This window comes from Amblyomma americanum, chromosome 1, assembly GCF_052857255.1.
Source record: "Amblyomma americanum isolate KBUSLIRL-KWMA chromosome 1, ASM5285725v1, whole genome shotgun sequence".
In the NCBI taxonomy this organism is placed as follows: domain Eukaryota; kingdom Metazoa; phylum Arthropoda; class Arachnida; order Ixodida; family Ixodidae; genus Amblyomma; species Amblyomma americanum.
In genome coordinates, this window is record NC_135497.1 from 187,877,186 (window position 1) to 187,900,494 (window position 23,309).

General features: G+C 48.4%; 1 protein-coding gene across 1 annotated transcript; it reads left to right on the plus strand.

The window, feature by feature from the left end:
* The first annotated feature begins 20,239 nt into the window (after positions 1-20,239).
* LOC144094133 (carboxy-terminal kinesin 2-like) lies at positions 20,240-22,747 on the plus strand. Its single transcript, XM_077628057.1, has one exon. It carries the CDS (start codon positions 20,321-20,323, stop codon positions 22,610-22,612), a length of 2,292 nt encoding a protein of 763 aa, XP_077484183.1. The 5' UTR covers positions 20,240-20,320; the 3' UTR covers positions 22,613-22,747.
* Positions 22,748-23,309: the final 562 nt, after the last annotated feature.

Below are 23,309 nucleotides of genomic sequence, written 5' to 3' on the forward strand. Positions count from 1 at the left end.
CTTTAGTTGTATTACTAGCCCAAGTCTTTTGACAACCTTTCTACAGAACATTTGTTTTATCACTGTTGTCAGGTTCCCCTGTGTTGTAAAGGGGTATAGACATCTAATTTGAGAGCATATTTTCTTCTCTGCAGTGGATGCGTAAGACATTACTATACATAGATCCCCATGTGGTATTCACCTGCGACCGCTAAATGATTTATAATCGAATTTTTCTCTCATGCTTTTTTGGTTTAGGTTTCAACAGCTCTGTGATGCCGGAAGTTCTGCAGAGGTCCTGTGAGGCACGAAAAAACACTGCAATATAATCGCTGCTTCTCCATTCGTTGTCATTCCAGTTCTTGAAGTGGGCTGGCTTTAGCGTAGTGAATTAAAACGGTGAAGCAGCGATTGTATCAATTTTTTTCCTGCCTTGCGTGACCTATGTGCAACTTTGGCAGCACAACATTCGGCTGTTGAAACCGAAGCAGCATGATTGAAAAGCTTGATTATGAATTATTTAGCAGTCGTACGTGAATACCATGTAGTAATCCATGTGTACAGTGCCTTACGCATCATTAAAGAGAAGAAAACACATATTCAAAAATGAGGTGTCTGTACTCCTTTAATTGTAAAGGTCCCATTAGTTTGGCGATGAAGTGGCTTGGCACTGCAACTAGCTTATACGGCAGGTACCATGTTATAACAAATACCACTGTCACACGGGCACATTTGATCAGGATCGAACTGGATGCATATCTAGTGTTGCTGCATTGGCCAATTTAATCACGATCAAGCCTGATTCTACTCGACCCCAAGCCAGTTCCTGAGGCACGATCGAGATTTTCGATCCCGATCAAAGGCATGCTACCCTTGTACTCCAAAACAATTAAATTCAGAGTAAAAATGAAATGTATGAAAGGTGTTCTATAACAGCTATAAATTTTAAAGTAGCTTTTTATATTGCTCAGTGGCTTTATTTTCAAACACCTGCCTGGGTACTTAGTAAACAAGCACAGTGCCACTTACATGGTCTAGTAGTATGGTGTTTGTCGTGCGTTTATGATGGAACCTGCTGTAGCTGCGTCTCAGCCGTGTGACTATTTATCAAAAGTGTTCGTTTTGCTTGATTACAAACCCATCTTTCTGTTGCCATTTGTATGACAATGAATGAATGGATTTTATTAGCATCCCCTTTGAAGTGGGGCAGTGGCTAACAGCACCTCAGTTAATGAATTAAAGTGGTCATTTTAATTAATTCATACCACTGAAATTTCTAGTCCTATTTTGATTTTATGCCATTCTAAACTTTTCTTCCTATGTTCTAATGCTCTAAGCTATTATTTTAAAATCCTGTGAGGATTTGTGGTTTATTTCATTATGCTATAATACCATTAGTACCCTTCTCTTGCTCATCTCTACTGCTTTTTACACTATCCCTGAAACCCAAGAGCTTCAGGAAGGCCGACCATGCCGTCCGCAGTACCTGCATGTGTAGCTTTATAGTCTATCAGAGCATTTAATTTTTTCTTTACTGTTCCTGCAAGCTGCACAGCTGTTGTATTCCTCCTGTGTGTGTGTGCAGTGCCACCTGTCATTCAGCAGGCCAACCCTAGCAGAAATCGAATACAAGTATGTATTGGTTTAATACATTAACATCTTTGCTGTCAGCAATTATTGCAGTCGTCGATTAACGTCACGGGCAAAACTGCTCAGTTTTACATTATTCATAACGAATATCTGGTCATGGTAATAATGATAGATGGTGCGCACCATTTCCAAAAGTAGCACAAAGCTTGCAATCTGCCTATTTCTCGAACTAGGAATCGAGCACAATTGGCTGACCAAAATATCCTCTCTACTTCAGGCTTACGTTCAATGCTGAAACATGCAAAAAAAAATTTTTCTCTCTATATGACAGCCTCTGTGGAGAACGGTACAGAAAAATGAGCTGCTTTAGTAACGCGCGCGTTTTATTTCAGCGTGCAACATGGTGTGGGCTCGTGCAAGTTATTGTGTCTGCCCCTTTAAGTTTACTAAGCAGCATATGCTACAAATTTCTTTAACGGGTTCATGTGTGTACAGAACACGGTTTCAGGCATCTGCGGAATGCACAGAAGAGATCGCCATGTCGTCTGCTAGCACTGCTCCTTGGACCCCCCGAGAGGGCGCGTGTAGTTTCGCTACTAAGGAGCCTATGTACATGTAGGCTCCCTATTTGCTACCTTTGAAAAACTATAGAGGAGCCAGTTGGGATCAGCGAACTCGTATCTGGGAAGAATTCCTGGAAGGCCAACGTGAAGGCGGTGAGTCATCGGGAAGAAACGCTGCGGCGAGGACTGATGATCGCAGAAGCAGCGGCGGTGTCAAGTAGCCAAGTCTGCCCTCGCGTCGCCGGACTGAGTGATGCTGTTGACAGGCCACGTGGGGATGTTATTTGAAAGACGGCTGCAACCTCGACAGAGGTCTCGCGCTTCGGACAACAAGCCGGGGGGGAGGTACATCGTTCATTCACCTGCTGGGAGACGGCTTGTTGACTGCTGGGAATCAGATTGCTATTCCTTTCCCATGAAGGCACCGACCTAGTGGCAGTGGTTACATTGATGCGACAGTGTTCGAGGATTCCCCTTTCCATTGACTGAGCTGCAAGAGCATCAGCACTATCCCTGCCGTGGTCGGTACCACCAGTGTCTACATCTGTTTGCTTGATTGAAAATAGTTTTCCAAACATTATTCCCCGGTCAGGGATCTGGGGAATACGATGGGTATTTAACGGGTGGCTGGTTTATTACTGAGACACTTCTATCTCGACTGTAAATATGTAAAAATAAATCTACTGTACAGTTCCCTTCTTAACGGAGTCCGACACCGTCCTTCAGAGCCAGGACCTGCGGTGCTGACCGAGTCGGACAACCCAAGGGCACCCTCACCTCCAGCACTGGTGGCACTGGTGAGATTGAAGCGCAATCTCCCCAAGCCTTACCAGTACAAGCCTACGAGCCACTTTTGGACGACGTCCAGTGCGTCGCTGGTTATTTCTTTTTCCTTTTTAGAGCAGTTTCACCCTTCCGCTGCCAATGCACGTTCGCCTCGCGTATGTCCACGTTGTTCTTCCATCACGCCGAAATTGCGGGCTCGTTACAGGCTTGTAGCCTTCTCATTCAGTTTGAGCATATGTTCACATTTTTTTGGCTTTTTTTGGTGGGGGACGCGGGGCAATTTATAAAGCGACCTTCGGATAATCCGGCCTTTTCTTCTAGTTCCTTGAACTCCGCATTAACGAGGTTTTTACTAGCCATCATGTTATTTTCAATTGCCACTCATGCGTCATTTTATAGATACCATTTTGCATGATCGCATAACAAGTGGGATACTGCTATGCTGTCTATCAAGTACCATTTTGGAAAACTAACTCCATGCAATGGGTGTCAACAGCCATTTCCGTTTCCACCTACCCATTGTTGATAGGCTCCAGTGGGCTGTCGCGCGTTTTATGCCAACGTTGCTCGAATACAGTAACTGTATCTAGTACACTGTAGTAATGTTGCCTTATGCATTTTGCAAAGCAGCCTCTTTGGTCAGACATTTGCTGTTTTAAAGATTTTTATTCCTTTATCATTGCCACTTGCAAGGTGGTCGGGACAGCACTGCGGGATCAGCACGCTCTTTATTACATTGAATAAAAGAACTTATTCAAAACAAATGGCACAAAAGCAGCATGTCATCTGGCTGCACTAAATGGGGTAGCGGAGAAAAAAGCATACCTGGAATAAGTCATATCACCAGCATCTGATGCAGAGGAACGGTGCATCAGAAAAATAAAAAGAAAGCAGCATTACAATATAAAAAGGAAGCAGCATTACGCCACAGATCCCATTCGGAGTTTCCCGAGACGTGCTACTTAGTTGCAGCGACATGCACGTTTATGCCCGCGCTTGTTATGCCACAAAACATTCGTTAGATGGTGGGCAGGCCAAGAAAAAATAAAAATGGCCCTGACCGCATCGTCCATGGTGCAATGACCTAAACTAATTCAAAGTAAATAACGAGGCAACAGATCGTGAACTTTCTCGCCTCCTTGCACAGAGTGCGTGGCACATCGATCGTTCTTTCATCCCGCAAAGTTATTGGCCAACAGGCTGCAACTCAAAAACAACAGTTACGCAAACGCGTGCAAGGAAATGTGTCGATATTGTTTTGACTCAGATGTTGAATGCTCCCTCTGCTGGGTGTGAACATGGCGGCTTCATCTCTGAATAAAAAATGTAATGCCGCTTTGTGTACAGCTCCGGCCCAGTGGGTATCTGATGCCGAAATAATTCCATCAAATTACATAATCATTTGGAAAGACAGACCAACATGAGGCGAAGGAGGGGCCATCCTAATAAAAAAGGGTATTCATTTCTTGATTACGCCACCAGATGAAGATGCCGAGGCAGTGTTTTGCAAACTTAACTCACGGGTCACTTTCATTGGGTGCATTTATCGTAGTCCTGCATCAGATGGCGACACCTTGCACAACCTCTTTAGCTACATGCAGCGCCATGTACACAGGTCACGACTGATATTACTAGGATAACTAAATCTATCTGAAATTGACTGATCAGGCTCTTTCTGATCCTACATTTGTTCAGAAAACTTCATGAAACATACTAGACTTGATATTTCTTAGCGACCACTTTTATTCAGAGGAAACAAAAACTGTAATAATGGACGGCATATCAGACCACAAACATAACACTTTGTACCTTGCCAGCTCAGGTGACCACTTTATCCTTTCAAAAACTACCTATCATGATATCAGTAACGCCGATGATACTGGCATACTAAACCACCTTCTTTTAGAAAGTTCTTTTCAGGGCCTATCAAATGATACAGCTGCAGACATTGAAACACTATGGCATAGATTCAAGAGCATCATATTTTACTGCATCCGTCACTATGTACCAACCAAGACAAAAAAGAATCACAGGAACCCTTGGATAACGCGGGATATAATTCATGCAAAACGAAGAGTAAGGCGCCTAAGGAAAAGAGTAAAACATGAACCGAAGAGCAAAATCATTCTTTCTACTACCATCAAGGAAATGAAGGCAAAAATGTCTGTAGCCAAGAATAATTACTTCGCTAATAGTCTTCCTAGCTTCTTAAAACATTATCCCAGAAAGTTCTGGGATTATATGAACCCTAAGCCACTTGAAGATAACCAAGCTTCCCAAGAACGAAACCTTTAATTCACGACCACCCTAAATGACTACTTCCCGTCAATTTTCACAGTCGATGATGGCAACCTCCTGCTCATAGATCAATGTGAAGAAAAGTAGGAAAACCTCGCAATCACTGAGATTGGAATCTTAAACCTCTTGCTAACTTTAGACATTAAGAAAGACATAGGTTCTGAGGACATACCCAATATCCTTCTTAATAAGTATGCAGAACTGGTAGCAAGGTACTTGTACGTTATTTTTAACACATCACTATTAACTACCATCCTACCTAACGAATGGAAAACGGCTAAAGTGATTCCTGTACACATATCAGGCAGTAAAACAGAGGCTTCCAACTTCCGTTCCATCTTGCTAACCTGTACAGCCTGTAAACTTCTTGAACATATAATCCTCAAGCACATAACAACGTTCCTTGAATGCAAGCACATTTTTTCACCCTTCCAGCATGGATTTCGAAAAGGACTCTCGACAGTCACTCAGCTACTTGAACTAATACATGACATATCCTTCTGCATAGATAATGAGAAACAAGTCGACCTCATATTCCTAGATTTTTTTAAAGCTTTCGACTGGGTATCACATGAAAAACTTATTCGCAAGCTAAGGTAAACATTAGGTAATAAAGTAATTGTTAATTGGGTAAAAGACTTCCTGACTAACCGATCGCAGTTCGTAGCTATTAACACCGAGGTTTCTTTGCCAGTATCTGTGACGTCCGGCGTTCCCCAGGGGTCAGTTATGGCACCTGTACTATTTATAATCTTCATTAATGGTCTGGCTTTCTGCATCGGTGTAGACATAGGGCTTTTTGCCGATGACTGCCTATTATAGTAAAATCCACTCATCTGAAGACCATTTAACACAATAGCTCCTTACAGACCGTGTCAAAAAGGTACGCTGATTGGTAAATGTTACTTGACGTACAAAAATCAGCTGTATTAAGAATAACGAGGAAAAGGAAATGTTCGCATTTCCAATATAGTATCAATAACACCCCACTGGCTGCTGTTCACGAATCTAAATATCTTGGTGCGATGCTGACAGAAGATTCAGGTGGGACTCCCATAGAAATAGCATCACATCTAGTGCCCTAAAACGACTACTATTCCTTAAGAGATGTCTTCAACAAGCACCGTCTGATACCAAATTAGTAGCCTACAACACGTTCATCAGATCCACCCGAGAGTACGCTAACATAACTTTGTTTCCATTTACTAAAGAACACATACTCAAACTAAAGTGGGTGCAAAGGAAGGCAGTAAGATTCATCTTTAATAAATACAAAATAACTGATTCTCCTACTGAGCTACTTAAGAACGCTAACATTCTAACTCTTGAAAGCAGAGCCAAAGTAGTGCATTCAAAGTTCATGTATCAGCTAATTCACAAGCAGATAAACATAGATACTTTGAGGTACATTAGTTATGATACAACAGGGACCACAAGGCATAAGCATTCACAAACACTCAAAGAACAACCATTTCATGCTGACTGTTTCAAATTTTCATATTTTCCACAAGCCATGAGTGAATGGAATAGCCTAGATCCATCAATTGATAGGTTTGTTTCATTGCTTGTGAATCATTACTAAAGCCATACCAGTGTTACTTTCATTTCCTTGGAGTTTAGTCTGATCTAATTTCCTTTTTTAAAATGCATAATTGATATGAATATGTGTATTTGTAAACCTATTCTTCCTTTTCGCACTTTAGTACCCTGCTATTCAGCCCTCTGCAAGTTGCCGAACCAACATGTTGCCAAACCTGGCTCATTCCAATGTGTTATATGCGTTTGAAAATATTATATCTGCCCTTCCTGCAATAATCCTGGATGGGATTGGCAGTATGTGTAAATAAATAATAAATGCATACATTATTTGCCTTTCCCGAAGGCGAGGAGGCTGCATAAGCACCGCGAATCAATTATCTCAGCAAGAGTGAAAGCAGATTCTGTATTCTAACTTGATAAAAGAAGCGAATCAAGTCATATTCTTGCAAGCGAACAAGATAGGAGGAGGAGTACTGTGACAATAGTGGGGCATAAAGATTCACTGTTCTGCTGCCCGTTAAAAGGAGCACTGCTCAGAACTCGAGATTGCAGAACAGGATTGTGGGGGGATTGGGTACGTAACGAGGCAGAGGGAGGCACGGAGTGAGTAGGAGGGAATATGGTTCCTGAGTGCTTATGCTGGACACATGGGAGAGATGGGCCGAATGACACTTAGCGCCGCACAACCCAGCTGGTACAGGACAATGGCAACGGGCAGTGGGACGTGCGGTGGAAGCTAAGTCCATATGACACCCGCAAAAGCAGAAGGACCTCCAGGCCCATACAGCACACCCGGTGGTGTCTCCTGCAGTTGGCTGCCGACCTCATCTGCTGCAGCGACACCAGCTAGCCCTCGGAAGACATTATAGAGTCGCTGCGGCCAATCCAGGAAGCATGATCTATCACTAGCGTCAGCATCACCATGCAGCTTCGCCCAGGTAGCAGCAGAGCGCGACAAGTCCAGTGAGACGCTGCAGCTCAGCTCCACGGAAGGGGATGTGAGCAACGATCGAGGCGCACGTAGAGGTGGCCACAGTTTCCCGAGGTCGGACGGCAGCACTGGTAAATGGTATACACTCAGAGGCGCGCGAGCAGGGGAAGATCGCTGAGGACCCAGTATACACAGCGATCCGAAGAGGTGTGCCCGCTGGATGTTCGCTGCACGGCGCGGAGGTTGAACAGCGACAGAGAGTCCATTGGATAGCACCACCGGTGTAACCTCAGCGATGAGGATAAAGCTGCAGGCACGCAAAGGTTCGCGCGAAGACCGCCGCATGACGAGTACCGAGGGTGGCGCGGAGAGCAGGGAGAGTGCACGAATTGGCACAAGCAGTGACCACCGTGCAGCGGAGAACCCGGACGAGCGACGAGGGATCCGCTGGTGGGGGCTCGGGGGACACGGCAGAGTTGCGACAAGGATTACGTGCGAACACAGGCGCCCTCAAAATTAGCGCCACGATGAGGAACATGCACATCATGAATCAGGCTTGGTGCAGGAATTCTGAAGAGATCGCGCTTCGTTTCAGGCGTGCATCGCGGAGGTCGCAAAGATACGGCGGGGCCGCCGCCACCTGCCAGCTTCGAGGTATATAGTCGAGGCAGGCATCTGCCCATTGAGAAAAACGCCAGGCCGAAACGAACAGCCCGCTAAAATTAGATGCGCCTTTCTGCAGAAACCTCTGTCGTCTATTATCTGTAATATCTGTAAAAGGCAGTAATAGAACCCCCCCTTTAACCCCGCACATCACAAGATTGGAAAGCCCACAAAAATGGATGGTCTATCAGATATGTCTTAACATAGAACCATGCAGTCTTCGGCCCCGTATCCATACCGAGGCCAAAGAGTCTGCCAAAATAAAATGTCTTTACCGCCAAAACTTCAGTCGTAAGATGCCTTTGAGAGGACAGAGATAGGAGCCACCTTCTGAAGTCCTCTTATAAGCTTATCGTTAGGACAGATTGAAACCTGACAGTAAAAAGCCTCTTGAAAGCGTTTATTTCAGTCTAAAATCTCTTTTATCCATTTTATCTCTAAAATAAACGTTTTGAAGACCTTGCGTCCTAGCTGGGTAAAAAGTAACTAAAAAATGATGATGGTGCAGTGAATATAGCAATATTCTATAAAAGACAACACGTGCAACATCGTGTACGTACCTGGCACCAGTGGTCGTTCCCACAGTAGACGGAAACGTTCGTAAGCCGACTTCAGTACAAAATCTCAATGCTGCCGCTCAGCGCGATCACCGACTTCGACCAGGTCGAGATCTAAAAATGCCCGTCAGCGCACCTTCAGTACTCCCAGATGGACGAGGCAAATCAGCAGCCCAGTGCCACAGAATAGCCCAGGAGGTAAAAGGCATGACGCACCCTGTCCACCGGTGGCAAACCTCGTAAACAAAGAACGATACGAATGTGACTTCAGCTGCTTAACTTCAAATCATGCGATATGAAGGTATCTCACCATCGGAAGATATACATGAAACAGGCCGCACTGCGCGATGCGCGATGCAAGTTTAATGCGGTGAGCCGTATAGTACACCTGCATCGCGCGATCAGCAGCTACGCGTGTAGTTACTTCGCTGTACGCTTCTGTGCACAGTTGAAGTTACAGTTACAATTCATAACTCGGAATAAAAAAAAAATTGGCTGTGGTTTAACTCTGGTTAACCCTAGTTGAATTGCGAAAGCTTCGTTTCCTCGGCACGTCTTCTACGCAGCGTCTCATTCCGACGCTCTCGAGAACTCGAACCGGTCTCTTCCGAAGTTGAAGAGTCACTCCGGGACGTGGCACGACTTCTAGCCGCATTTTCGTTACGACGCTCCTCGAGTCGTGCGGCGCGTTCTTCTGGCGTCTCTTGAGCGCGTTGTCTTTTCCTCGCTTCGTTCTGTCGTTGTTGTGTCTCTTTCGCGCTCTCCATAACGACTACAATACACTGATGTTTCTGATTTTGTTGAGAGGAAGGAAAAGGAAAGAGCACGGGCCTGCCTACTGGCTCAAGCCGAGCCCCGCTCGCTGCCACGTGCTGAAAGTAGGAGTGGTAAAGGATAGGAGAGCAAAGCGTGAAAGAAAAGACGCGCCGCGCTAATATGCCCCGGGCCGATCCCGGAGGCAGTGCAATACCGGGCCGACCCGTGCCAGAGTGCTTCAAGCCAAGCACTCCGACATATTCCAAATATGAGTTTAATGTCTTAGGTACAAGGACCTCCCCCCCCCCGCGAGGCGATACCTCCTCTCCCTCTACCCCAGCGGAGCACATCTGGTGGAGCGAGCGGCGACGGCAGCGGCGTCGACGGCGGTGCGTCGCTCTGGCCACTACCGCTGCTTACAACCGCTTCTGCCGTGCAGCGCTAACGATCTCTTGGTTTGGCCATGAGGGGCGAGTAGTGGAGGGCTCCAGTAATTTGGACCACTTGGGGTCCTTTAACGTGCGCTGACATCGTACAGTACACGGGCCTCTAGAATTTTGCCTCCATCGAGATGCACCCGCCGCGGCCGGCATCGGATCCGTGTATTTCGGCTTAGCAGTCGAGCGCCATAACCACTGAGCCACCGCGGCGGCTATTCACTATAATAAGGTCATTCTCTTCACACGTGGTCAACATCATTTTTCCGGTACAGTTTATGTACCCATATAGCTAACCTTCTATGTGAGCGTTCATATCCCCCAGTATAAAAACCTCATTTGCCTCGCGTTAGCTCGATATCTTCCGAGAGACATTTGATCAAAGTTTCGTTTCTCACCTTGCTGTTGCTTTCCGTCAACAGTTGTGCTCCTAATAGTACTTATTTGCCTGCAATATTACATTTAACCCATACATGTTTCTCACATTGTTTACTTACTCTTTTTCCAAGTGAGCCCATGCCCAAGAAACATTCCTACTCCTCCGACTTTTCGTTCTCCAGCCTGCCTATGACAACATTCCCAACTATAGCCTAGAATAAGCGGAGCTTCTTCGAGGTTTGTAAGGGGTTTCTGTGAACTCATAAATTGATATAATCTCTGTTTCTATATGTTTTATTTCAAGGCACTTTGCTGTTGCTCTTCCTCCTTGCATTTATGTACGCTATATTCTTAGCACCGTTCTTTTTCTGCTTTCTTTTACGATTTCGCTCATATTCCTTTCCGCGCTTCGTATCATTACTGGCTTGAGGGTCCTCCAGCTCCCTTTAGGGCTCATCACTGAGGTCTTTCCTGCGTACTATAGGTTTAGGCTGTGAAAGCTGCTCGCCTGTCATTACTCCCTTTTTCTAGGCTCCTTCGGACGCCCTAAAAGAAGCTACTGCGCTTCCCGCCATCCTGCCTTCCGCCTATGCCGTAGTTAAAATGGATGCTATATCCCGTAGGACACCTTTCGTGCGTCCCACTGCTCGCAGTTCCTTGTTGATTTCCACTGCCTCAAAGTGCATTTCGCCTCCCAGCTTCCTGATATCTCGGACTGCAGCCAACACTGCATTTTCCACACGGATGCCCTGGTAACAAACCTCTGGTGTTGTGCACACCGCGATGCGCACCTGCGAGGTCATCGTTCGCAGGTCTTCCACTCCGCTTTCTATGCGCTTTGCCACCCTCCTCATTTCCCCTAAGGACTTCGTTCAAGCCTCCAGTTAACAAGATAAGGTTCCACCCTTCCTTGTTGTCCTGTACCTAACGTGTTGCATGTTCAATGAATGACTCCGCAGTCCTTACCGGAGTGTTGACTTTTACGCGCACCTTCGTCGTCCCTCAATCTTTACTTTATAGCTTCTTCGCACCTGCGCACCCCCAGCACTATCCCACAGTCGTTATCGGTCTCCTGACCTCGTTTCCCTGAGTCAATATCTTGCCTGTGGGCTTCTTTCACCTCATTCCTTCACCTTCGGCCTTTCCTTATCTTCGTGGCTGCAGCTGCATAGGTTTCGACCACGCTTTCCCGGTCCCCTTTATCATCGGATCCCAGCTCCTTATGGGTCAACGGCTCTTTGTCCTCCTTTGAGTGTGCGCAATTTTGAACGAAAATGGAGTACCCAGTCAACTAGACCTCCACTTTTTTTACCTTCTGTTATACGGCTTCTCTCCTCTTTCAGCCTGCAGCTGTTTCTCTAAGAAACTGACGTGATCGCACACCTCAGTATGCTGGCTCATTATCACTTCCATCCTTCTCGCCATGTCGCATTGTCTACAAAGGTATCCGGCCTCATCGTCTCGGTCGTCAACCTGGCTCTTGACTTTGAAATCTCCACCACAATCTTCACACTTCACAGTAATCATTTTTCCTGTCATTGCTTCCTACGCGTGGACAGAGTCTACCTTTGCACACAATTTAACCCGCAGGAACAAACGGAAGACAATCAATACCGCCAAGTGTTTACCACGGGTAAACATGTCGGTGAACAACACACTTTTGACATACATGTAAATAGGCACGCTTCTTAAGCCAGTATATGTACGCAGATTGGCCTGAAAGATATGTCTAGAAGACTTCAGCTGCAATATGTATACAAGACGTCTATGCATGCAGACCTGCAGATTGGCTTGAGAAGTAATCTGCGTCCAGATATCGCCATGAATCGAGACTCAAGGTCGTCTAGCTACCACTATGCTGCTGTGGCGTGTAGTAACAACTATTGGAAGCGGCAAAAATGATCTCCAGAATAATGCGAAGTGCATCGACAGTCGCGGAATGACTGTGGGGGGCAGGCTTTTTCTCTTGAACCACTTCACATCAGACGAAGACGAGGGGCGTCTTTGGACTGCATGCATCAACCAAAAGGGTTTATCATATCGGCCACATCTCATGCGCACTGCTCTGAACAATTCTTGGTGTAAAGCCGCTGGGCATAAAATTCATTGTGCGAAGGTATTATCGGCAGCAAAAGTTTGCGAGATGCGGGTGAGCGGAACAAAATTATTTCGGCGCAGTTGCATAAGCCGATCGCCTACAATTTACGAAGGTATGAGAGCACATCCATGCTCCTCTCCGCGCTGGAGCAGCGAAGTGGCGGGGAGCAGCGCGGCTGGGCAGAGATTGTCACGTGGTACGTCGCCACGGGGTGTAGCGATTTGACGGACGTCGGTTTGCGCTACCCGCAGGCGTGCAGTTTTCGAACGGCGCGAGAAATGGCCCAAATTTGTTGAGCTACAGCGGCCCATTTTCGTTTAGAAATTCTAAAAACGAATATGGCTATTACTATCGGTCAGCTACAAATCTCTAATTACACAGAGACGCCTATCTAAAATAGTTAAAAAGCTAGCTATTAGGATTTAGTTAATCACTTTACTATAGTTAGCATGGTTCACATGTTTTCTGATGATCGTCAACACTGGTATCATTATGCCGCAAAAAGCTTCTCTTTACTTCAAAAATCGTACCGCAGCGTTGGCAAAGTATCTGAGCATCCGCCTCGCATGCGGGAGATGCAGCCGGGTTCGATCCCCAGTACCACTGGGTACCCACCGGTGATATGGGTACAAGCTTACCCTGGCCCGGTGCTCGGCTTCTTTGGGGTGAAATGCTTGGGAAATGGGTCCTTGACCCCACCTTGAGTATAGAAGAAAAATACCTTGTGCCATGGCGCTCTTTGGCCAATGCTGCCCTTGCGCCATAAAAAAATAATCATCATCATCACCTTGTGCCATAGCGCTCTTTGGCCACAGATGTTCTTGGGCTATAAGAATGCGTCATCATCACCTTACAAGTTTATTTTCAAAAAGTAATGGCGGGATTCCTACACCTGGTATACAATTCTATTTGGTGCACTCGTGATGCTTTATTATCACCGAAGTTGATATTTGGTCGAAATAATTTTTCCACAAAGACTATTGCTTTGCTGTTCGTTTACCGTTTTTCTTTTTGTCAAATCGTTGTTCAGTGTTGTACGCAAAATGTGAAACTGGGTTTTTCGATGCGTTTCTTTCGTAGTTGGAACTGCGTTTTGTATGTATTGTGTGCGCCCCACATATCCTTACGGCTCTTTACATGACTAGCAGTATTGTGTAAATAACATTAAAGATGATTTTTTTTTTGCCTAAGTCACTTCAGAGATGAGCGATTGATTTTTGCGAAGAAATAAGTCTTTTTTTTTTCTACTGTCCCTGCCTCTGATTAGCGGTCGTAAGAGCGTGCGTCCAGCATTTTCTGACTGATCGTGAGTGGGAAATAAAACCATGCGCGTTTGCTTCATAGATTAACGCGACTGCATGTTTGAATCAGCCTGTTTACCGTTAACACACGCTGTGTGGGATAAAAAAATCATGGATGACTCTAGCATTCCTTTCTTACTAGCCAGATGCAAGCGCGATGAAAATGGCGGCATGTGGTTGGTTTTTATTCTGCTTTTATTAATATCCCGTTGAAGAAAATATACAAAAAGACACCCCTCATGCTCCTTGGTTTCGGGACTGCAACATTTTTTTTATTTGCAAAACTTGCCTATGTGCAGGAAGAAAGCGCAGGTGATGCACAGAATGTGTGCTACATTCGTATGGCGCTCCCAATGGGAACCCATGCGTCACGATAGCCTATTTCTTTCTCTGAAGTCTGGTGGAATCGGCCTTGTTCACTTATTCGTGCATCAGCTTGTTTCGCGTTTTTTCTTTTTCAAATCGTCAAACCAACCTTTTTTAGTAGCTCTGCTTATTAACCGTCTCGGTGCTTATTTGCCTTTCATATTTGCGCCGGCTGGACACACTCGTGAGGGGTCTTTAAGGAGATTCGTTAAGGAAGTTGCTGACACCTTCAATTTTCTCGCTGTGCGCTCTTCTATAGACTACATGTATAGCCTCTCCAGGAGGCAACTGACTCAGGCACTTACAGAGTATTTGTTCCCTGTACCATTGTTTCGGCAACCTTTTCTGGAGTTTCTTGACACCAGTGTTTTAAAACGTTTTAGGCGAATGTGCATTTCTTCTGCAGCAAAAAACATTGTTCTTCAAACTGCAAACATCTACGCTGCCTGTGAAGGAATGGCTTCATGCTAAGGAGATGCTTGCGCCATGGTCAGTGAACTGCCGCCTGTGCAGTACACCAGAGACAACTGACCATGTTTTATTCTGTACATTGATGCTGTGTTCTTCTGGAATATATTACAACGAACAATTAAGAAGGACATTGACATCACACCCTACGGTAACCGATTTTTGCCTAATGAGAAAAACAATGTTGTGGCATGTGATCCATTTATGTTGATGGGAGTATTTAGTCTCTGGAGGAGCCGCATGATGGACCGCCACGCCGAATCACCATGGTCGTCGAAATCTTTGTTTCGTGAACAATGCGCTTTGCTGCGGGGAGTATATGCTGCCCTGCAAGAGCCGCCTAGCTGGCTCCCCTATCTGGATGCATGTGTGTGCCTCCCAGACTTTTGACGTTTTGGAAGGAGGGGTCATACAGGGGTATAGTGGCCTGGTGTTTTGTGGCGTAAGCATGCTCAGACTTTTCTTTTCGGCGCTATTTCCATGCAATAAAGAAAAAAAGTCGTCGTAGCTCAGTTGGTAGAGCATCGGACGCGAAATTCGGATGTCGTGGGTTTGGATCTCACCGGTGGCATGTGGTTGTTTTTTTCTTCTGGTTTTATTAATCTACATATTAAAAAAGACAACCTCTATGCTCCTTGGTTTCGGTGGCTGCTGGCTTCCGTCAATTAGCCATAGGTGAGGTTAACTGCATGCAAGAAACACCTTTTTACTGCACTCCTCGAGCTACACTTGAGGAAAAACTAAGGAAATTGCAGCCGTAGTCCATCATGACGGTGAAACGTATGGTAAACTCACACCTGCTTTTGAAAAGGCTGTTATTCCCGGGATGTCCTCCAGCCTAGGCAGATTAAAATGCGGACTCTCGTCTGCCATCGCCACGGCGACAGCAAGCCTCCCTTGAAAGCAGCCAGCGCAGCTATGACAGTGCACCCTCATCGACATGAAGATAGTTTCCTGGCCAGCCGTAATTGACCTTCCCAAGAGGACCCGATTGTCAGCTGGGTCCAGTCACCATGTTTGACCGTGGCATCCGCCGTCAAAGGAGCAGTTTCCAGCGAACGGTTTACCTACTCCGCGTTACATTGCCTTAGCCTTGGACTTGTGGCCTTACACTGCGGGCCACGCTTGCGACCACCTGCAGACCGTGGAAACACCACTCTCGGCGCTTTCAGGTGTCTGCGCGACATATGGCACCCTCATCACCCTCAAGCTCAACACGGGACGGGGCCGTGTTTCCTAATAAAAGAGTGCGTGATGGGTACCAAAGAGAACTTTTCAGGACACGCCTTCCTCGGCAGGCCCGGCCTTCATCTAGGGATTTCAAGAAAATCGATCGTTTCAGCGACGGTGGCGGCGCCACGCGGCCTCTTCCTAATGCGGCAATTGATGATATCAACGTGCGTCGTGCTTGGCAGGAAGTCACCATCGGGAGCGGAGTCCGTCCCATCGCGTAGTGCGTAGGGGTCCACGCCCCCGCACATCACATTTCCACCTTGGATTCGTACCGAGCCCGCGTAGGCCCCACAAGCTCGTTGAAATAGGAGCGGAAAACCTCATGCCGGTCGGCGTTTGCCATCGTCTTGCGTGGAACAGAGCAGCGAACGAACGCGCATGCGCCGCGAGCCCATCCAGTCTAGCCCCAGCTATCTTCAGTACCTGGCAATGGCGGACATCCGGCGGAAGTGGCTGGCGTGACGTCACATTATGGCATCGGCGCCATCACCGCCTCGTCCGCCATGTCGTACAGCCGCCGCGCAACCTATAGGAGCTGGAACAGCCAAATAAAACTCTTCATCGAGTACGGCCATGAGCTTCCTCTCACCGAGACTACCGTTCTGCTAAGACATTCTTTTTTGCTGAGAGATACTCTCAGTTGCTCGTTACGTTTATATAATGTAAATAGTTGTATAAAGTTTAAAGTGTTTTCATCGTAACCCCGAGTTAACTTCTTGCCCTCCTTCTGATGGGATGGTCGGTTTGGGCTGGTCGGTTGCTCGTCGCGAGCGGTGGACGGTGATGGCACGCTGGCCGGTGATCGATACACGGCGGTTAGCAGTACGAAGGGATCAGCGGTCTTCGTTCACTCGTCTGGCGACACGTTGCCGGTTGGGGCAGCAATTCGAACTTCTTGGCGAACAAACTGATTTATTCAAGACGGGATTGATAAAAAGGCAGGTGAGCAAAAGGCAGTTAAAACGGCTGAGCTTGAGACTCGGCGCGCTCGTCCCAAGTCATTGTTTTCAGCGGGTTTTTAATCCCTTCGATAATTGGGCGGAGCTCTAGTAAACTAGCTCTCGCCCAATTTTAACCAACAGCAGTGCAGTGTGGTACTGTATGTGCAAGTGGGCGGAGCCCAGGGCTCACCTGTCCGAGCCCAGTGGACCCCGCACCTCCTGGAACGTGCAGGGCGCGTGACTCCGCGTACGCAGCTCGCTGCATGTGCATTCCATCGATTGCCACGCATAGGATTTGCCATCTCCGCTGACAGCAAAGGAATGTCTTCAGTGGGACAAGGTCTTCGGTCCCCCTGCCGGTCAGCAGGGGATGACTCGGCGCCAGAGCCGAAAGGATTAGTGCCGTAGCCAGCATCTAGGCACCCTAAGCGCGGGCGTCACGCCCTGGGAGCAGGTGCGGGGGGGGGGGGGGGGTGGAGGGGGGGAGGGGGGACCATCGGCGCCGTGGGCTGCTAAGTTAACACCTCGTCCCCGTCTTCCTCGAACCTTCTCCGGCCCAACCGCGCTACCTGAGTCTCAACAACTGGTCGCTGCGCAGCTGCAGCCGCAATGTTCTGCTTGAGGTTTTCTGGATTCTGCGCGCGGCATCTCCAACCCGCTTGTTTTTAAGAGCGCGCGTTATGTATGACAATGCTGTGCCCTCTTTGTGCTTCAATTTATGAGCGCGAAACTGATGAACTGATTTGCGGTCTGCCTGGTAGCTTTTACGCGGCTTGTGCCCGTTTGAGTAACGGCGTATGCATCAGGTTTCACGCAGTGTAGTCTTGAAGGCGCTCGTTTATAACAGGTATAACAGTCTATAGAAAATGGTCTACTGAAGGTTTAGTAGACAGATGTCTATAGACTGTCTATAGAGTAGCCAGACCATGAATGTATGGAATGCCTATAGACAGTCTATGGACCTGTGTCTACTGCACCAGTAGACTTGTCTATGTTAATGAGAAATGTATGGTCGTACGTATATATATTTTTTTATTCGAGATGTTTGCCATTAGGCATAATGAGAAAGGCAGAGGAAGTTAGAAGTGTAAACAAGCCTCGCTTAAAAAGTGGCAAAAGTTCGCAATAAAGTGATTATCAAGAGTCCACTTGCGATAGTCGTCTTCGACGTCCCATCGCAGGCCTACCTTCCTTAGGAACTCTCGTCTCACGAAGACTCCAGCCGGGCAAGTCCACCGGAAGTGTTTTGTGTCACACAGTTCAGGCACAGCACCACAATGGGGACACTTGTCTGTTACTTATAAACGTTTGTCACGCCACCGATGACGCAGAGAGGGAGTCAGAGCCGCTCCTGCCCGAATCCGGCGCACGGATACCTCCTCCTCCCGAGTGAGACTACGGGGGATAGGGTGCGAACCCGGAGGAATTAGAGCGGAGGAATTAGACTGCCCATAGACCTGTGTTTGACTTTCAGTATGCCTTTATCTATGGACTAGCCAATAAACAAAAGTCTGCTCTGCATGGCCATGAATCTATTTATTGTCTGTAGACTAGTCTATATAGGATTTGTCTATAGAGAGTCTAGATTTCGTAGACAAAAGTCTATGAACAGCCTATAGACTGTCTAAAGGAAATTTTGTAAGAGGCCTAGTCGCAATTTATTTAGATAGCTTTGCTGATCAATGCCAATGATCCCCGGAGAACGCTCTGGCCGAAAGAATGAACTAGGCGACAGATGTACCCACACAGACGCACATTTAATACATCCTACGTGACACAAACACTAGCACACACAACTAACTAAAAAAACTAACACAAGACATAAAGACTACCAATACTCACGACCCGGGCACGCTGCTACTAGCGTTCTACTATTAGCGGTCGGCGTTCGTGCTCACGGTTCGGTGCTGATGCAGCGATCCGTGGGTCCAGTAACCGGCGTCGAGGTGGCGTTCGAAGTGCTCAGGCTGGCGTCGCTGTCGGCGTCGTTGGCTGCGTCGTACAACCTCCCGGTCCAAGCGCCCGTGAAGGTGAAGCTGGCGATGTTGGATCTGTGGGCACCCCCCGGATGGCTAGCAAAAGCGTTGGAGGCACCGCTGGCCGTAGCAGGTGGTTTCGTCATCCGTTGACTCCCGGAACGGGCTCAGGAACGGCAGGAAATCCACGGTGCGACACCGTAGAACTCAAGATCATATATAGCCGGCGTTGCTCTCTTCCAGCCGAGGTGTTCCTGACCTCCCGGAACCTCCGCTTCTCTGTTCTCCCCCCCCCCTCGCGCTTTTATAACTTTGGTGTTGGTCCATGTCATCCCTGTCGTCATCCTCTTCTTCTCTTCCCCACCAATAACTCTTCCCACCTCACCGAATACTTCTTCATCTTCTTTATTATTCGGTTAATACACGTCATCCTTATCATCATACTCGTTGCCTTCTTCAAACCTCTTTCATTCATACTTCTATTTCAAACTCCCTATTATATGTGACAATCAACTATTCTTAACACCAGTACAATGAATACGCTGTTCAGAGGGGTTTTAAAAAAATTGGAGAGGACATTTAAGCTCCGCCTTAAGACACGGTTGTGTTAGTATGTTAATGCCCAATATGCGGAATTGGTCATTTTCTAGTTCACGTTCATAGATCGCTAGGAGTCCTCATACCGCTCCTGGAGCAGTGGTGCAGCAGTTAAGCGATGCGCCACTGCCCTGCGATGGCAGGTGCTGCCACAGGTGGCGCTTGTGCGACCCAGGTTGCTCTCGCCGATCAACCTGTCGCTACCAATAATTAATTTAACTTCCACCTTCCACGGTGGGTGATTTCCGAAAGGCAGGTTGTTCTGACGCCACAAGGTCACATCACCTAGATGGTCCACTTAGGTTGGTTCTCCGGGAATTGTTCGGTCACAACGCCGAGGACAACGACGACGGATGATTTTCTGAAGAATGGCCAATGGGAACCTTAACGCTATCGTCTTAAATGCTCAGTAAAGGCTGCCTATTTATATATCGCAAGTCTTGGGGTTTTATACTCTTCATGGGGGTCCTTATGATGTCGTTGTGTTTCAAAAGTGAGTTGTCTAAATGGCGAAGGGAGCCCAAATGGAGACTTCTAGCTCTAACGGTGTTAAATCTGCATATACTACTTCCGAGGGGGAAGGGGACCAATAGCTTATGATAGTTTGTATTTGATGCATTTCTTATTAGACTAATTGCCTATTGTTGAAAAGAAAGTATGCCATTAGTATGGCTATTAGAATTTTCTCTAGGATGCGTAGAAGCGGGGGTCACATAACACAGGACGAGCGCATGCCCCTCCCGAAGACGATGAGGGTGGCGCGAGGCGCCTGTGCTCTTGCGCCCGTAATGGCCGCTGTTCCTGGCGTGGCGGCGTGATAGGCCATCAATTAATACTCTGTTTTCTAGATGTGAAGCTACAACATGAGCCAGCCGCCTTCCCAGCCCAGTGGCTCAGGCCAGAAGACAGCAGAGACAGGGGTGAGACGTCGCTCCCCTAGCAGGCGTTCAATTCATGGGCCCGGGTGTTTGCGCAGAAGTGTCAGCACCTCAGCCATCTCTGAGGACCAGCCAGTGAACACCGCGGAGCCGCCCAAGCGGACCAGCCCTGGTGCCGTCATGCCGAAGCGGCGTTCCACTTGCAAGCGTTCAGCAGCTCAAGGACACGGGTGTTTGCGCAAAAGCGTCAGCACCACAGACATAACAGAGGACCGGCCAGCGACCACCGCGGAGCCGCCCAAGCGGACCCGCCCTGGTGCCGTCGTGCCGAAACGGCATTCCCTTTGCAAGCGTTCAGCAGCTCAGGGACACGGGTGCATGCGCAGAAGCGTCAGCACCACAGACATAACAGAGGACCGGCCAGCGACCACCCTGGAGCCGCCCAAGCGGACCCGCCCTGGTGCCGTCGTGCCGAAACGCCGTTCCCCTATCAAACGCACCACGGCTCAGGGACGCGGAAATCTGCGCAAAAGTCTCAGCACTACAGACGTAAATGTCAGCAAACCGGAGAACAACGCGGAGCAGCACAAGCGGCCCCGCCCTGGAGCCGTCAAGCCAGCACCATCCAGCAAGGAGAAGCGGAACGTGCCAGCTGGTTGTGCTGCCAGCCTTGCTACCGGAGTCAAAAGTAGTGCACGGCCCAAAGCCCCCCCTGCGACGACGGCGCTGGCTTCGTCGGCAGCTGGAAAGAGGAAGCTTTGGGACCTCGAGGGACGGATCCACGACCTCGAGGTGAAGATCAAAGGCCTGCCAGGGGGAAAGGAGCAGCTCATACTCCAGAACACCACCAGGCAGCAAGATCTCGAGAGGCTGACTGCTGATCTAAGTGCGGAGCGAATTAAGAATTCGGACCTCTCGGCGACGGTATCAGAACTCCAGTCTGCCCTCTGCACAGCGGAGGCCAAGTTGAGTGAAGCTCTGTCGGAGCGGGACTTGCTCACCCTTCGGCTGGCATCTGCAGAGGAAAAAGTGGCGACACTGCAGAGGTCGTATGCCGAGACCAAGGGAGCATTAGCAGAGCTTCGTTGCGAGCGTACAGCCCTCATGGCAGCACAAGAATCTTTGGCGGCCGATAAGGAGCGGCTCGAGTCGATGGTCGCCGACCTCCGCGCAAAGTTGGCGGCACAAGAGGAACAGCTACACGTGTCAGAGCAGGACCGCCGGGCACTGCACAACAGCCTTCAAGAACTAAAAGGAAATATCCGCGTGTTCTGCCGTCTGCGCCCCCTCCTACCCACCGAGGACGCTCCGAAGCGACCTTTCTTGACGCTGCCAGATGAGCGGACTGTCCAGGTGCTCCGCACAGAACCGAAGGCCCAGCGGGAGACGGTGCTCACCTTCAGCTTCGACCGGGTGTTCCCGGGTGCGGCCAGCCAGGCGACGGTGTATGCCGAGGTCTCCGAGCTGGTGCAGAGTACACTTGATGGCTATAATGTCTGCATATTTGCTTATGGCCAAACAGGCGCCGGGAAGACTCACAGCATGGAAGGAGACGAGGAAGGCGAACACAGGGGCATCATTCCGCGCGCTCTCCACCAGGTCTTCGAGGCGTCCCAGAAGCAGCCCCACTGGACGTATACGATGGTGGCAAGCTTCGTGGAGGTCTACAACGAGACCCTGCGCGACCTCCTGGTGCCTCCATCCCAGGGAGACAAGGCTCCGCCCCTGAAGCTCAAGACTACCAGCAAGAACGGGCTTATCACAGTGGTCAACCTGACTGAGGTGCCAGTGAAGTCAGCCCAGCATATTGGCCAGCTGCTGCAGTGTGCGCGGAAGAATCGGGTCGTGGCCGCCACCAAGTGCAACGAGCGGTCATCCCGGTCCCACTCGGTCTTCCGCCTGGACATCACAGGCCACAACTCATACACTCAACTCGACTGTCGAGGCCGGCTGAACATGGTAGACCTAGCTGGCAGCGAGCGGCTTTCGGAGTCGCAGGTGGAGGGGGTGCGCCTACGGGAGACCCAGACTATCAACAGCTCCCTGGCTAACTTAAACAACGTCATTGTTGCTCTTTCCAACCGGTCTAGCCACGTGCCGTATCGAAACTCCAAGCTGACGCACCTCCTCATGGATAGCTTGGGCGGCAACAGTAAAACGCTCATGTTACTGAACATTTCGCCGCGAGAGGAGAACTTGATGGAGACGATAAATTCGTTGCGTTTCGCCACAACGGTCAACAAGTGCCAGATCGGAATAGCAAGCAAGAATCCCTAAAGAATCTTTTTTTAATCGTAAAGAATAAAATGATTCTGTCTTGCGCTTTATCTTCAAGATGCCACAGCGTCAGACGCGGGCAGAAATCGGTTTCCGCGTTTTCGCTCGATTTCTTGAATACAAGATTGTACGAGTATGCCGACAACGTCACAGCCCACGGCTGAAAGCCAGCAGCGGCGATAGTTGGAATGTCGGCTGTCGGGCACAATATTTTATGTATTGGCGTATATGGTCCGTGAACATCTTTACTCCAAAATGATCGCTATGGCGCTTCTTTTTCGAGCTGGTTATAGCTCAGCTCCGCTGCGCATAACGTTCGCGAAGCGCAAGCGACTCGCCGAGCACTGCCATGCTCAAAACCATGAAATAAACGAATGATTCGCGAATGCGATATCAAATGAAGAGCGTTAGCTAAGTTGTTTTCACCTATGGTTTCGACAAATTTGGATACCAACGTGTACATCACGAAACGATTCGGTTGGTACCACGCACATCCCTCTGCGACCACTGGTTCGCCCGCCATGGCCACCGAAGGTCGCCTCCATTACGGTTTCGTGTAACAAAGGTCGTCGGTACGAATCCTTCACACGTACCAGGCTTCAACCCGACTAATAACTTTGTGCGCCGAACTGTGCCAATTCGTTTGCCACCACACCTAACCTTATTCGCCAGGCGAGTGGGCCACAATTTTGTCACC